The sequence below is a fragment of the Ornithorhynchus anatinus genome, chromosome 3, assembly GCF_004115215.2.
Source record: "Ornithorhynchus anatinus isolate Pmale09 chromosome 3, mOrnAna1.pri.v4, whole genome shotgun sequence".
NCBI lineage: Eukaryota > Metazoa > Chordata > Mammalia > Monotremata > Ornithorhynchidae > Ornithorhynchus > Ornithorhynchus anatinus.
The window spans coordinates 117,434,727-117,449,255 of NC_041730.1; the positions used below are offsets into that span (position 1 = coordinate 117,434,727).

A 14,529-nucleotide genomic window follows, 5' to 3' on the forward strand; every position below is an offset into this window, starting at 1 on the left:
TCTTAATCCCCATTTTACAGATAAGGTAACTGAGGCACAGAAAAGTTAAATGAATTGCCCAAGGTCACACAGTAGACAAGTAGAGGAGTAGAACCCAGATCCCTCCGACTCCCAGGCCCATTCTCTTTCCACTAGGCCATGGTGCTGACCTGCCTTGATTACTGCATCAGCCTCTTTGATGCCCTTCCTGCCTCTTACCTCTCCCTACTCCAGTTCATACTTCACTCGGCTTACTGGATCAATTTTCAACAAAAATGCTCAGTTCATGCTTCCTCATACCTCAGAAACTTCCAGTGGTTGTCCATCTACCTCCACATTAGACATCAACTCATTGCCGTAAGCTTTAAAGCAATCACTTTGCTCTCTCCTACTTTACTTCCCGGATTTCCTACCACAAACCTGCCCTCACACTTGTCTCCTAGTCAACCTTCTCACTGTACTTCAATTTCATCTCTCTCACCGTGTTCCTTACCTACGTCCTGCCTCTGCTCTGGAATGCCCTCTCTCCCTCCCTCTTTATATCCTACAGACAATGAGTCTCTCCACCTTCAACACCTAACTAAAAAGTATATCTCCTCCAAGAGACCTTCCCCAACTAAACCTCATTTCCTCTTCTCCCACTCCCTTCTGTGTCAACCTTGCACTTGGATTTGCACCTTTTATTCATCCCTCCCTCAGCTTCACAGCACTTAAGCTTGTTATGGGCAGGAAACGTTTCTGATAATTCTGTACTATTGTACTCTCCCAAGCTCTCACTACAGTACCCTGCACATAGTAGGTACTCAATAAATATGACTGATTGATACCCATAATTTATTTATTTATATTGATGTCTATTTCCCCCTCTATAGTTTAAACTCACTGTGAGCAGGGAATGTGTCTGTTATAATGTATTCTCCCAAGTGCTTAGTACAATGTTGTGCACTCAGTAAACACTCAATGCATATGACTGATTGAATGAGAAAAAAAGAAAGTGAATAAAAACACAGAATTTGATATTTAATTGGTTAAAGATTTCAGCTTTTCAAAATACAGCAAACAATCCGTAGACCCTAATTTGAATTTATTGACATTCAGCCTCCATATTACCAGCCCTGGGTAACTCTTCACTTTCTTTATGAATGGGGCTTTACTCTAATAGTAATAATAATGATATTAGTATTTGTTAAGTGCTTACTATGTACCAAACACTGTAATAAGAACTGGGACAGTTACAAGATGATCAGGTCAGGCACAGTCCCTGTCCCACATGAAGATCACAGTCTTAAATCATGTATCTTTTAGATACTCCACTTGCTTTCTCTGATATTTTCAAAATATCTGAATTGTGTTAGTGATCATAATTGTTCAACATATGATCTCCATCAGTTAAACAAACTCAACTGCCAAATTCACTCCATAGTCAGGATCTGAATAAAGGATAAAGTATTCAGAAAGGATCAACAGTGACAGATTAGACAAATAAAAGATTGAGATAGTTTGTCACAAATTAGCATGCTCTGTATACATAGTATGATGAATGCGTTCCACATTTTTCCATTTGTTGATAAAATATGTGAATTTGTACTAAAATTTCCCTGTAGCAAAAATCAAAGTAGATCATTTACAAAAATCAACGTTAAATGCTTTGCAGCAGCAGATAAAATATATTCTGCCTAGACAATTATCGGAGAGTAGCAAGATGGACCAAGGAATTAAAGACTAAGCCAAAGAGGCACCAAAATATGAATAATGGATTTGCACTGCTTTAATTCCAATGGAACTGTGACAAACAGGTCTAAATAACCTGACCTGGCTCCTCTAATGCCAACCCGCTCACTGTACCTCTACCTTGTCTATCTCACTACTGATCCTTTGAGCACAGCCAGTCTCTTGCCTGGAATTCCCTCCTCCATCATAGCCAATAGACCACCACACTTCCCACCTTCAAAGCCTTATTAAAATCACATCTCCAAGAGGCCTTCCCCGACTAAGCCTTCATTTCTGCTATTCCCTCTCCTTTCTGCATCTCTATTGCACTTAGTAATTAATGACAATTGTGATGCTTGTTAAGCACCTATGATGTATCAAGCACTGTACTATGCAGAGAGGTAGATAGAAGAACAAGATAATCAGGTCCAGCATGGGTCTCACAAACTAAGTAGGAGAGAGCACAGGTATTGAATCCCCATGTTGCAGATGAAGGAATTGAGGCCCAGATTTGCTCAAAGTCACACAGTAGGTAGGTGGAGAATCTGGGATTAGAACACAGGTCCTCTGACTCCCAGGCCCATGATCTTTCCACTAGGCCAGACTGCTTCTCTATGCAAATTAATTTGCATTTGTACCCTTCATTCACTCCCAGGTACAGTCCCCGTCCCATGTGGGCCTCACAGTCTCAATCCTCAATTAACAGATGAGGTAACTGAGGCAACTGAGGCCCAGAGAATTGAAGTGACTTACCCAAGGTCACAAAGCAGACAGGTGGTGGAGCTGGGACTAGAACCCATGACCTCTGACTCCCAGGCCCGGGCTAAAAGCTTGAGTCTCTGCCATCGTCTTTGATCGATGTTTTGATCATTTGATCAGTCGCCTTTAACTCTTTCCCTTGCTTTTGTTGCCTATGAATTGACTTTGATGCTTTGGCTTAGACTTTTCCATTACTGGGTAGCTAAAGTGTGCCCAGAACCAGGAGCTGAGAATATGTAGTAGAATAATAATAATAATGGTATTTGTTAAGTGCTTACTATGTGTCAAACACTGTTCTAAACCCAACTGTTTTAACTGCCTTTATGTTAATTTTTTTCAATCCATCAACCAATCAACTGTATTTATTGAACACTTACTATGTGCAGAGCACTGTTCTAAGTGCTTGGGAGAGTACAATACAGCAGATGTAACAGGCAAATTCCCTGTCCATAACGATCTTGTAGTCAAGAGGGGAAATCAGGCATTAATGTAAATAATTTATAATATACAACTTAAAAATATGTATGTAAGTGTTGCAGGGTGGAATGTGGGCTGACTATCAAATGCTCAAAGTCACAGATCTAAGAGCACAGATGTGACAGAAGGGGGAGTGAGCTGGGGAAAAGGGGACTTAATCAGGGAAAGCCTCTTTGAGGAGGTGTGAACTTCATAATGTTTTGAAGGTGAGGAGATTGGTGGTCTGGTACGTATGGATGGGGAGGGCATTCCAGGCTTGGGAGAGGACACGGTAAGGGATGAATGGAGAACCCGATTTGCTTGTATCCACCCCAATGCTTAGTTCCGTGCCTGGCACACAGTAAGCGTTCCACAAATACCATAATTATTTTTATTATTACTTGGAAGAAGACAGTGGTAAACCATTTCTGTATCTTCACCAAGAGAACTCTACAGTTACATGTTCCAGAATGATTTTATTATAGAAGATGGGACTTTCTGAAGAGGATGTGTCCATGGAGTCACTATGCGTTGAAAACAACTTGCGGACATTTGTTTAAGAACTTACTGTGCGTCTGGCACTAAGTGCTAGGGTAGATACAAGCTAATCAGGTGGATCAGAAGAAAAGGAGAGCAAAAGGAAAGCATGAAGAAAAGGCAATTTTAGAAATTGCAATATGTCTGAATTGTTTTTCTTTTTTTCTTTTTTAAGACAGATGCCATAGTTCTTGATAAGGTGATGAAAGAGACCGTGACAATCCAGGCTACACTAAGCCCAATACGGAGATAAGAGAGTAGTAGAAATTTCCAGGGCAAGACAGGCAGATCTACCTCAGTGCTTAGTACAGTGCCTGGCACATAGTAATTGCTTAACAAATACCATTAAAAAAACCAAAAAACTGCTCAGGCCTCTTACAAAGGGAAAGTTGTGCTTACAAGGGATGCCAATCACTTGCATAGTGACATAACTAGAGCACAACCAAGTACATGGGAGAAATTTGGGCAGGCAGAGGGGATCAAGGAAATTGAGGAAGAATATCCAGACCCATTTTAGGCAAGGAACAGACATGGGGAAAGGTCTCCATTTTAGATGTTCACAGAGAGTGATGATGAATGGCCAGGAAAGATCCTGTGGACAGAGTCCCCCTCAGAAGAGCTGCCAGAAGAAGTTTATAGAATGGGCCCAGAGAGGGACAGTAAGCCCTGTGATCATGTTATAAATAGCTACTGGATCTCAGAAAGGTGGTTATTCCTGTATATAATGATAATGCTAATAACAATAATAATTGTTAAATGCTTACTATGTATCACTGTACTAAGCACTGGGGTGGATACAAGCAAATTGGGTTGGAGAGTCCTTGTCTCTAGTGGGCTCACAATCTCAATCCCCATTTTATAGATGAGGTAAATAAGGCACAGAGAAATAAAATGACTTACCTAAGGCCACACAGACAACAAGTGGTGGAGCTGGGATTAGAATTCAGGTCCTTCTGATTACCAGGCCCATGCTCTAACCACTAGACCACGCTGCTTATGATAACAATAATAATAATAATAATAATATTTGTTAAGCACTTACTATGTACCAAACACTGTACTAATCACTTGGATAGATATAAGAAAATCAGGTCAGAACTAGTCCCTGTCTGACATGAGACTCACAGTCTACTGAGGGAGGGAGAACAAGTACTTAATACCTATGTTAGAGATGAGGAAACAGAGACCCAGAGAAGTTAAGGGACTTGGCCAAGGTCACACAGGAGGTAAGTGACAGAGATGGTTCAGTCAGGATCCCAGTGTGCAAGGTTCCTATTGTACAAATAGGAAAGGCAAAGGAAACCTTTTCCAGGGCTATGTTAATGTTGTCAAGATGCCCTTGCCAAAGCATCTGAAAATTATAGAGATGCATTCTGGAAACAGAAAATAAGTATTCTGCAGAAAAAAGGCTGTAAACTCACTGTGGGCAGAGAGTGAATCTACCAACTCTGTTTTATTATACTCTTCCAAGATCTTAGTTCAGTGCTAAGTGCTCAAAAAATACATTTGATTGAAATCCAAAGTAACTTGCTAACACATGTACGTGAGCTCATTTCTCTTGTCAAGACCACCCCAAGGGAGGGGGCAAGATTTTGTTGGGAGGAGAAAACTGGGTACAGGGAGGTTAGGTGATTTGCCCACGGTCGCCCAGCATATCAATCACAGGATGAGGACTTCCTTTTCCATTGGGTAAATTGGGCTCTTGCTCAAGGTTTACCACTTAGGGTGGTGTGCTATATTCCCTCCCCCGCCAACATTTTCAACCGTCTCCTGCCAGGAGGAGAAACAGTAGTGAAAATGCAGGTAGGAACACCAGCAGCAAGAAGGGCTGAAGCACTTACCTTCCTCCCCATCATTTTTTTTTTATGGTATTTGTTAAATGCTTACTACGTGCCAGGCTAATCCCGGCTCCGCCGCTAGTCAGTTGTGTGACCTTGGGCAAGTCACTTAACTTCTCTGTGCCTCAGTTACCTCATCTGCCAAATGCAAATGGGGATTAAAAAAACAACTGTGAGCCCCATGTGGAACAACCTGATCACCTTGTGCCCCCCAGTGCTTAGAACAGTGCTTTGCACATAGTAAGAGCTTAACAAATACCACAATTTTACTATACTTATCTACGCGCTGGGGTAGACAAAAACCAGTCGGGGTGGACATAGTCTATGTTCCACATGGGACTCACAATCGTAATTTCCATTTTACAAATGAGGTAACTGAAGCACAGAGAAGTGAATGGATTTGCCCAAGGTTATGCAGCTGACAAATGGTGGAGCTGGGATTAGAACCGAGGTCCGCTGACTCTCAGACACTGTGGTCTTTTCTCTAAACCATGCTGCTTTGCCCTTTCTCTTTTGCCCCTCTTTCAGTCCTAAGGGCACCCAGGAGGAAGGGAAGAGCCTAAATGAGAAAGTAAGGGCCTGGGATTCAGGGACCCTGGGTTCTAATTTCAGTGCCACCACTTGCCTGCTGTGTGATTTAGGCAAGTCACTTAACTTTTCTGTGCCTCAGTTTCTTCATGTTAACATTTGCCAAAACAGTCTTTTAGTTTCCTATAAAAGTACACATATTTTAACTACTTGGTTATGTTGATGTGTGATGGAGGGGAAGGTTTTAAGTTTTATATTTGCTAGGAGATTACCTAATCAACTTTGCTTAAAGCTGAACAACTGACTTTTTACTAAAGGGAGGTGAGTGTTGAACTCGCTGAGTAATATGTGATAGATAGGTGATGCCTGGAGTTAGGTTTTGCATTAACAGATTTAAAGCTTAAAATCAGATTGAATAGATGCAAAAAGAATGCAAAAAGAGCTCTTTATTTTTTATTTCCCATTTTTCACCTTATATCCTCAGTACTTATGATTAAAATAAGCTTTATTAAAGACATTTTTTCTGATAAAATGAAAGTGTTCTAGTGAGTTTTTTTCTCACATCTTATCAGGATATAAGAATTATATCTGTGAAAGCCAAAGTTAGTTTAAAATGGAAATCAACTTTAGGCATGAGAGTGGATGGTCAAAATAATGAACAGATCTGAAAAAAAAAAGAATTACTTTCATATGAAGTGATTAAGTGGAATGATACAGTTTGCAGTCATGCTATCCAGCACCCAGGATAATACTCAGCACATAGAACTCAATACTTTAAAAAACCCCTAAAATTGAAAAAAATTAAATCTGATGACTGACTTTTGCTTCAGTGAGATATGAAAAAATAATAAAAAGGACGGTGGCTTCTTATATGATTAAGGTAGGCAAAAAATAAAAATCTACTAGAATTAAAGAAGAAGAAAATAATTAAATAAATCATGGAAACTGGAATATTTTCTAAACAATTACTAATGAGTGATTGAAATTCAGACATTTCACTTCATTTGGTGAAGACACAAGGGGGGAAAGGGTAAAAAGAGACACAAAGGACTCCGTTGGGTTTTCTAAACAGTCTCAGAGGAGTGATTGAAAGTCAGACACAACTATATGAAGGGAGGATGAAGGAAAGAGACACAAAGGAGTCTGTGGGCCACAGCTCCACACAGTCCACTCATTTGGATGAAAATTTTTCCCAACCATCACCCCCAGCCTTTATCCAATTTCCAACCCTAGGGAGTAAATTAAATATTTTAAAGCAGAGCTGGACTCCTACATGGCCATTTTTGAAAACTGGAGAAGACCATAATTTAAGTATTCTAAATACTCTCTCCTGTGCCCCACCCCACTTTTAATTATTTCCAGTTAATGTGAGATGGGTTTCAAAGGAATTTTTCATCTAGCTTAATAGGCAGCCCCACAAGTTGACCTATTTGCCATTTATTGATAGTTGATAAGGCATGCTAAGAGTTTGATTCTACCAATTCTCCTGTGCTGGGCAGCAGTGGCACGGGAGAGTCAAGGGTGGAAACTCAGGTTTACTGCCCAGAAGAAGGAAATAGTAAACCACTTCCGTATTTTTACCAAGAAATCTCTATGGATCCACTACCAGAATGATTGCAGTTGGAGGTGAGGCGTTCTGGGAGAGATGTGTCCATGGAGTTGCTATGGGTCAGAGACAACTACAACTCAACAGCATAAGACAAGTGCTTATGCTGGCCTCTGGTTGTATCTGTGCATTAACTCTGTAAGATAATTGTAGCAAGACAATTTTATTAACTTAAACTGTACCCACCAGTCAAGAAAAACTTTACCCAGCTGGAAACCCCGTAAAAATGGGAGGTAACAGTTTTAAAGACAATAGGCTATCATCCTTCCTAGGCTTCCACCTCTTCCCGGAACCAGACACTGGCTCCTTCCCCTCACCTTTTTTGGATTAACTGGAGCAGACATGCATATGTTAATAATGAATATTGCCCACATCCGATTCTGTCTTATGATTGACAGACACTTCAAACAATCAAATGCCCCCTGCAGGAACAAGTCAGTGGTGGCAATTCATTAGGAGATCATAAATCAACCTCTTCAACCGAGTAGAAGACGGTCAGATACGAGCACCCAGGCACATTCATCATCCAATCAAATGCACCTTAGGCTTTTAGTACCCCTGTTGCTGACCCTTACTGGCCAACTGAACCAACAGTCATGGGCGAATGGGAGCAAATAATTGGGATAATCTCAAGGTGCATTTGCAAGAAACCCCAAGGAAGTCCTCATCCTGGTTGGGAATAGCCATGGAGAAGCAGGATGACTTAGCATGGGAGTCAGAAGGAGCTCGGTTCTAATTCCGGTTCCACCACATGTCTGCTGTGTGAACTTGGGCATGTCCCTTAACTTCTCTGTACCTCAGTTACCTCATCTGGAAAATGGGGATGAATAATTATGGCATTTATGAAGCACTTACTATGTGCCAGACACTGTTCTAAGCACTGGGGTAGATACAAAATAATAGGGTGGACACAGTCTGTGTCCCACATAGGGCTTACAGTCTTAATCCCCATTTTACATATGAGGATGCTGAGGCACATAAATTGTTACTTGCCCAAGGTCATACAGCAGACAAGTGGAAGAGTCAGGATTAGAACCTATGACTATCTGATTCCCAGGCCCATTCTCTATCCACTATGCCATGCTGCTTCACAATAGGGAGAGCAGAAATCTGCAACAACTGGGAAGGGGATTGAGAGGAACATCTGGAAGATGAGAGGCTAAGTGGTTCCTCTGCTAACAGACTCAGGGGCCTTCAGAAAGATGAGAGCTCTTTCCAGCCCCTGCCCTCACTATAAACCCCATAGAGGGCAGGGACTGTGTCCAGCCTGATTAACTTGTATCTACTCCAGTGCTTAGAACAGTGCTTGGCACATAGGAAACACTGAACAAGTACCATAATTATTAATATTAGGATTCAGTGGCTAGCTCTGGGGATTCCTCCCTAAAAACCGATTGGAAATATCACATGAATGGTGGCAACGGTGTCCTGTGAAATGTCACACACTCCTGTGCCACTTTGGCCAACTTTAGGATTCAGGGTGAGGAGAAAATGTCAGTTACACAGATTCATCGATGTTAGGCAGGCTTCTGTCACCATATCACTGAATTCTATCCTGCATGAAACTCAAAGACCTTCACTGGAGTTACCTGCCACTTGCACTTCTCCTCTGATGAGCTAGGAGGGATTTAGAGAGCGATAGAGATTCATTTTAATATTTTAATGCAAAAGCAGTCAGATGTTTGGTGGCATTGACCAATGAGAATAGCCCCAAAGCTCACAGAAGTTGTAGGGCAACTTGCTGCTTCTCAGTCCCTAGGGTATCCTAAATGTCCAGGGTCGGAACTGCTATATCTTTAGCAGAGAAGCCCTCTGGCAGACCCACAACCAGTACCCCTGAAAATCTAATACCTACTGCCCAATCTAAACCTTCCAGGCTGATAGTCTCTCCTGAATTGGTTTACCCCATAAACCAAGGACCGAGTAACTACAGCCTCAGCTGCCAAGCTCCTTCTTGTTCTAAAACTGAGTCTAAGGGGGCATGATGTTACTAGGAAAGTTGCACACAGTGTCCCCGGACCATAGAGACTATAAATGGAAAATCTTTAAAGAGAAAATGATGGAGGAAGATTGCCCTGCCCAAAGTTAGAGGTCAATCTGCTAGCTCAAATGCACACAGCGTAGCAATTGGACTCTTTACTTATGAGATTTCAAAGGACAAGCCTAGTAAGGCTGCAGTGAAATCCCTCCCTGAAGAAAGTGGTTACTGAAAGTCTTCATCCACACTGAATCTCTCCTACTTCCCTCTTAGGCCAACATAAACACACTGCAGACAGTCAGTAAAAATATGATGATGAAAAATAAATGAATACCAGTGTCACTTGCCAAGGGTTTAGCATATGTGGGATGTGAAGCTGTCAGCAGTAGCATTTATTGTGCACATTCTGGTGCAGAACACTGAGCTATGTGCTAAACATAAAATAGAAGTAAGAGACATGATTTCAGCACTCAAGGGGCTTACAGTCTAATAAAAGAAACAAAGAAGGCAGACAAGATATCTACTGGTAAAAGAGCGATAAAATAGATACAGATTATCAAACATGCAAGTAGGCTATTAAAGAAAGCAGTCATAAACTTGAGTGCTGAGTGGCTTTCGTGATGGGAGGGGATTAGTTGGGGAATGCTTCTTGGAGGAGATGGCATTTTGAATAAGTTTTTCTAGGTGAAGATGGTCAAGGTTTTGTTTGAAGTGAGTCAGGGATGGAGTTCCAAGTAGGGAAAAAAAAATGGAAACTATGGCCTGGATATGAGATAATTATGAGCAGCATTTAATGAAAAAAGTTAGCTTGGGAGGAGCACACAGGGTGTGGTGGGAAGGAGAGCACCAATAAGAAAGAGGGAGACAATGATGGAAAACCTTAAATCCAATAATTAAAGGATTTTGTATAACCCAGGAGAAAAAGAGTAGTTTGGAGGTTTTTGAAGTTAGGAGTGTGCATTCTGAATCTACCTAACACTTAGCTCATTGCTCTACACACAATAAACACTACAGATGATGATAGAGTATTCAGGGTAAAAAAACCAACTTTATAGTTTCATATCCCTTTGCTTCACACTTCTTTTCAGAATCTCTTTCGGGGTGACAACTAAAACTTTTAAACCATTCCAAGTTTGCAGATATTCTAGCTGGTACACACACTGCATCAGGACCTCTTGTCTGCTTCAGCAAAGAGAGTGCAGGCAAAATAAAACTGTGCCACTGTCCATCTAGCAAAGATGCACATTTGGGCAATATCAGAAGTGTTATCCAATTAATCAGTTGACAGAGCATAGCATCTAGCGTGTTTCACCTTGCTGATGCGATTATCTGCCACATGTGATGTCAATAACTCAGCTTTTCAGACAGCTGACTTGTATGACAAAGGGTCTCTTTAAATTTACTAACTACTTCAGTTTTCCTCTTTTCCCTTAGCATTCCTTCATCATCTCAAATTCATCTGCAGGCACTTTTTTTGTACTTAAAGGACATCCAAGAGTCATGAGCAGGATGGCTCCTATCACTTGCTGTGGAATACAGACTCTTTATAAGCCTTTGATTCAATCGGTGGCTGTTGGGATTGTGCAGATAGAATATTCTTCTTTTTAAGCCAAAAAAATGGGAGCACAGTTTCAGAAACGCTTTTCATTACCACTCTTTCTTAAAGGCTGCTATTAAAGGTTAAATACGCATGCTGAGGTTAAATACGTAGGTTAAAGCACGCATGCTGAGGTCCTAGGCCATGGTAGTGAATGATGGAGCAGAAACTCTAAACTAAAGACCAAGGCTATATCTAGCTTGAACTTTAATTCTTTGTTCTACTAACATAGTGCTATCAATTAAATAAATATTCTTCTTCTTCTGATATTTAAATACTTAGTATCAGCTAAGTGCTCGGGTAGAACCAAGATCATATTGTACACAGTCCCTGTTCCACCAGGGGATCAGAATCTAAAGGAGAGGGAGAACAGGTATTGAATCTCCTCTGCCGCCTACCTCCTCACCGTCCCTCGGTCTCGCCTATCCCGCCGTCGACCCCTGGGTCACGTCCTCCTGCGGTCCCGGAACGCCCTCCCTCCTCACCTCCGCCAAACTGATTCTCTTTCCCTCTTCAAAACCCTACTTAAAACTCACCTCCTCCAAGAGGCCTTCCCAGACTGAGCTCCTCTTCTCCCTCTACTCCCTCTGCCACCCCCCCTTACCTCTCCGCAGCTAGACCCTCTTTTTCCCCTTTTCCCTCTGCTCCTCCACCTCTCCCTTCCCAACCCCACAGCACTGTACTCGTCCGCTCAACTGTATATATTTTCATTACCCTATTTATTTTGTTAATGAATTGTACATCGCCTCGATTCTATTTAGTTGCCATTGTTTTTACGAGATGTTCTTCCCCTCGACTCTATTTATTGCCATTGTTCTTGTCTGTCCATCTCCCCCGATTAGACTGTGAGCCCGTCAAACGGCAGGGACTGTCTCTATCTGTTGCCGACCTGTTCATCCCAAGCGCTTAGTACAGTGCTCTGCACATAGTAAGCGCTCAATAAATACTATTGAATGAATAAATGAATGAATGAATTTTATAGACAAGGAAACAAATAGAAATGCTAAATGACCTTCCCCAAGTCACTCGGCAGGAAAGTGATACAGCCTGGATTAGAAACCAGATTTTCTGATTCCCAGTTATGTGCTCTTTCCTCTAGACCAATCTGTAACTCTCTCCCTGATTCTCTGGAGATATACTGGAAAATCAGGAAGGGAAATCTTTGCTAGTAATTAAAGTATTTTAAACTCACTTATTGTAACTTTTTAAATAATTACCAAGCTGAAAAAATTATACTCAAAATTTTCCTACTAGAGCTCACAGGGATTTAGTTCCACAGACAATCATACAGGTCACAGGTATCCATGTGTTGTTGTTCTTTTATTCTGTCAAGTTGTGTCCAATCCATAGAGACGCCGTGGATACAGTTGACCCAGAACTCCCAACTTCCATCTGCAATCATTCTGGTAGTGTATTTAGGGAGTTTTCTTGGAAAAAATATGGAAGCAGTTTACCACTGCCTCCTTCTACACAGTAAACCTGAGTCTCTGCCCTCGACTCTGTCTCATGTCCCTGCTGCCCAGCACAGGTGAGTTTTGACTTGTAGCAGATTGCCTTCCACTCACTAGCCACTGCCCAAGCAATGGAATGGGTATGCCTCTGCTTGACTCTCCCCCGGTAGTCGAGACTGGTAGAGAACTGGAAACTCTCTAGGTGCGAGCCTGAGAGGTGAAACACATGCACACACACACAAATATTCATATCTATATGAATATGATTCACACATATTAAAAGTTATTCAATTTAAAAGATGACTCTAGAGGAGATAGGATTTTACTGGCAAATGCAAATGTGACTGATAAAATCAATGTATGATCATCAATCCCTTCCATATCCTGGGCAGACCTTAATCACCCTTGTGTCCTGTTCCTTTTGACCACACCATGCCTGGTGTCATTTTTATTTCTCCTATTGTGTCACAACCTTCCCAAAACTTCCATTCAAAACAATCTACCTGTTTCTGAAATTAATATACCAGTATGCTTTTCTTCTCCCTGCTGTTCACAGGAATAGCTAAGATTTTGAGGTGTTGTGTCTTCCAGCATTTTCTCTGTCTACCCGTTTACTAATGCCCCATTTCAACTCATGAAAAAGCAGATATTTTGGTATCCTTCACAACCGGAGGACGGTTGGGGGGTGGAGGGGGCGGAGGGCTGGCCACCATGTCGGGCTGCTTTGAGGAGCGCAGCGGGGTGGTGTGGTGCGGGATGCCATGGGGCCGGTGGTACCAGACCCTGGATGAGGTGGTCATCGAGGTCCGGGTGCCGCCAGGTACCAGCGCAGGACATCTACTGTAGCCTGCACAGCCGCCACCTAGCTCTCCACCTGAACGGCCGCCACATCCTCCAGGGTAAGCTCTTTGATTCTACAATAGTGGATGAGGGAACGTGGACATTAGAGGACAGAAAAATGGTGCGCATCGTTCTCACCAAGGCCAAGAGAGATGCTGGAAATTGTTGGAGTTCTCTATTAGAGAACAATTATGTGGCTGATCCTTGGGTCCAGGACCAGATGCAGAAGAAACTTACGCTGGAAAGATTCCAAAATGAGAATCCTGATTTTGACTTCAGTGTAGCAGAAATCCCAGGAAACTACAGCAAAGGAGGCCCAGACTTTTCCAGTCTTGGAAAATAAAGAAACAAAAACCTCTCACTGTAGGCTTCAAGGCTCTCCATCACCTTGCCCCCTCCTACCTCTCCTCCTTTCTCTCTTTCTACTGCCCACCCCACACTCTCCGCTCCTCTGCCGCCCACCTCCTCACCAGCCCCTGTTCTCGCCTATCCTGCCGTCGACCCCTGGGCCACATCCTCCCGCTGTCCTGGAATGTCCTCCCTCCTCACCTCCGCCAAACTAATTCTCTTACCCTTTTCAAAGCCCTACTTAGAGCTCACCTCCTCCAAGAGGCCTTCCCAGACTGAGCTTTCCCTTTTCCCTCTGCTCCCTCTGCTGACTCTGTACCCCCTCAGCTTCACCTCCCCTCAGCTAAGCCCTCTTTTCCTCCCCTTTCCCTCTGTTCCTCCCCCTCTCCCTTCCCATCCCCTCAGCACTGTGCTCATCTACTCAATTGTATATATTTTTATTACCCTATTTATTTTGTTAATGAGATGTACATCACCTTGATTCTATTTACTGCTATTGTTTTAATGAGATGTACATCCCCTTGATTCTATTTATTTTTATTGTTTTTGTCTGTCTCCCCCTATTAGACTGTAAGCCCGTCAATGGGCAGGGACTGTATCTGTTGCCGATTTGTACATTCCAAGCGCTTAGTACAGTGCTCTGCACATAGTAAGTGCTCAATAAATGCTACTTAATGAATGTCCCTCCCAGGGAAGGTGCTATGTGAGAATCAATCAATCAGTTAATGGTATTCAGTGAGTGCTTACTGTGGGCAGAGCTGTGTATTAAACACTTGGGAAAGTACAATACAATAGAGTTAGTAGACATGATCCTTCTAATTGCTTAGTACAGTGCTCTCTGCATTCAGTACATGTTCAATACAGATTGACTGAAGAGTACCAGGCTCTGTCCTCAAAGGTGG

General features: G+C 42.3%; 1 protein-coding gene across 1 annotated transcript; it reads left to right on the top strand.

The window, feature by feature from the left end:
* Positions 1-13,150: 13,150 nt before the first annotated feature.
* Positions 13,151-13,622, top strand: LOC100079173 (nudC domain-containing protein 2-like). The gene is given in 2 exon segments (XM_039911313.1): positions 13,151-13,263; positions 13,265-13,622. Coding segments are annotated over 2 exon segments (471 nt in total).
* Positions 13,623-14,529: the final 907 nt, after the last annotated feature.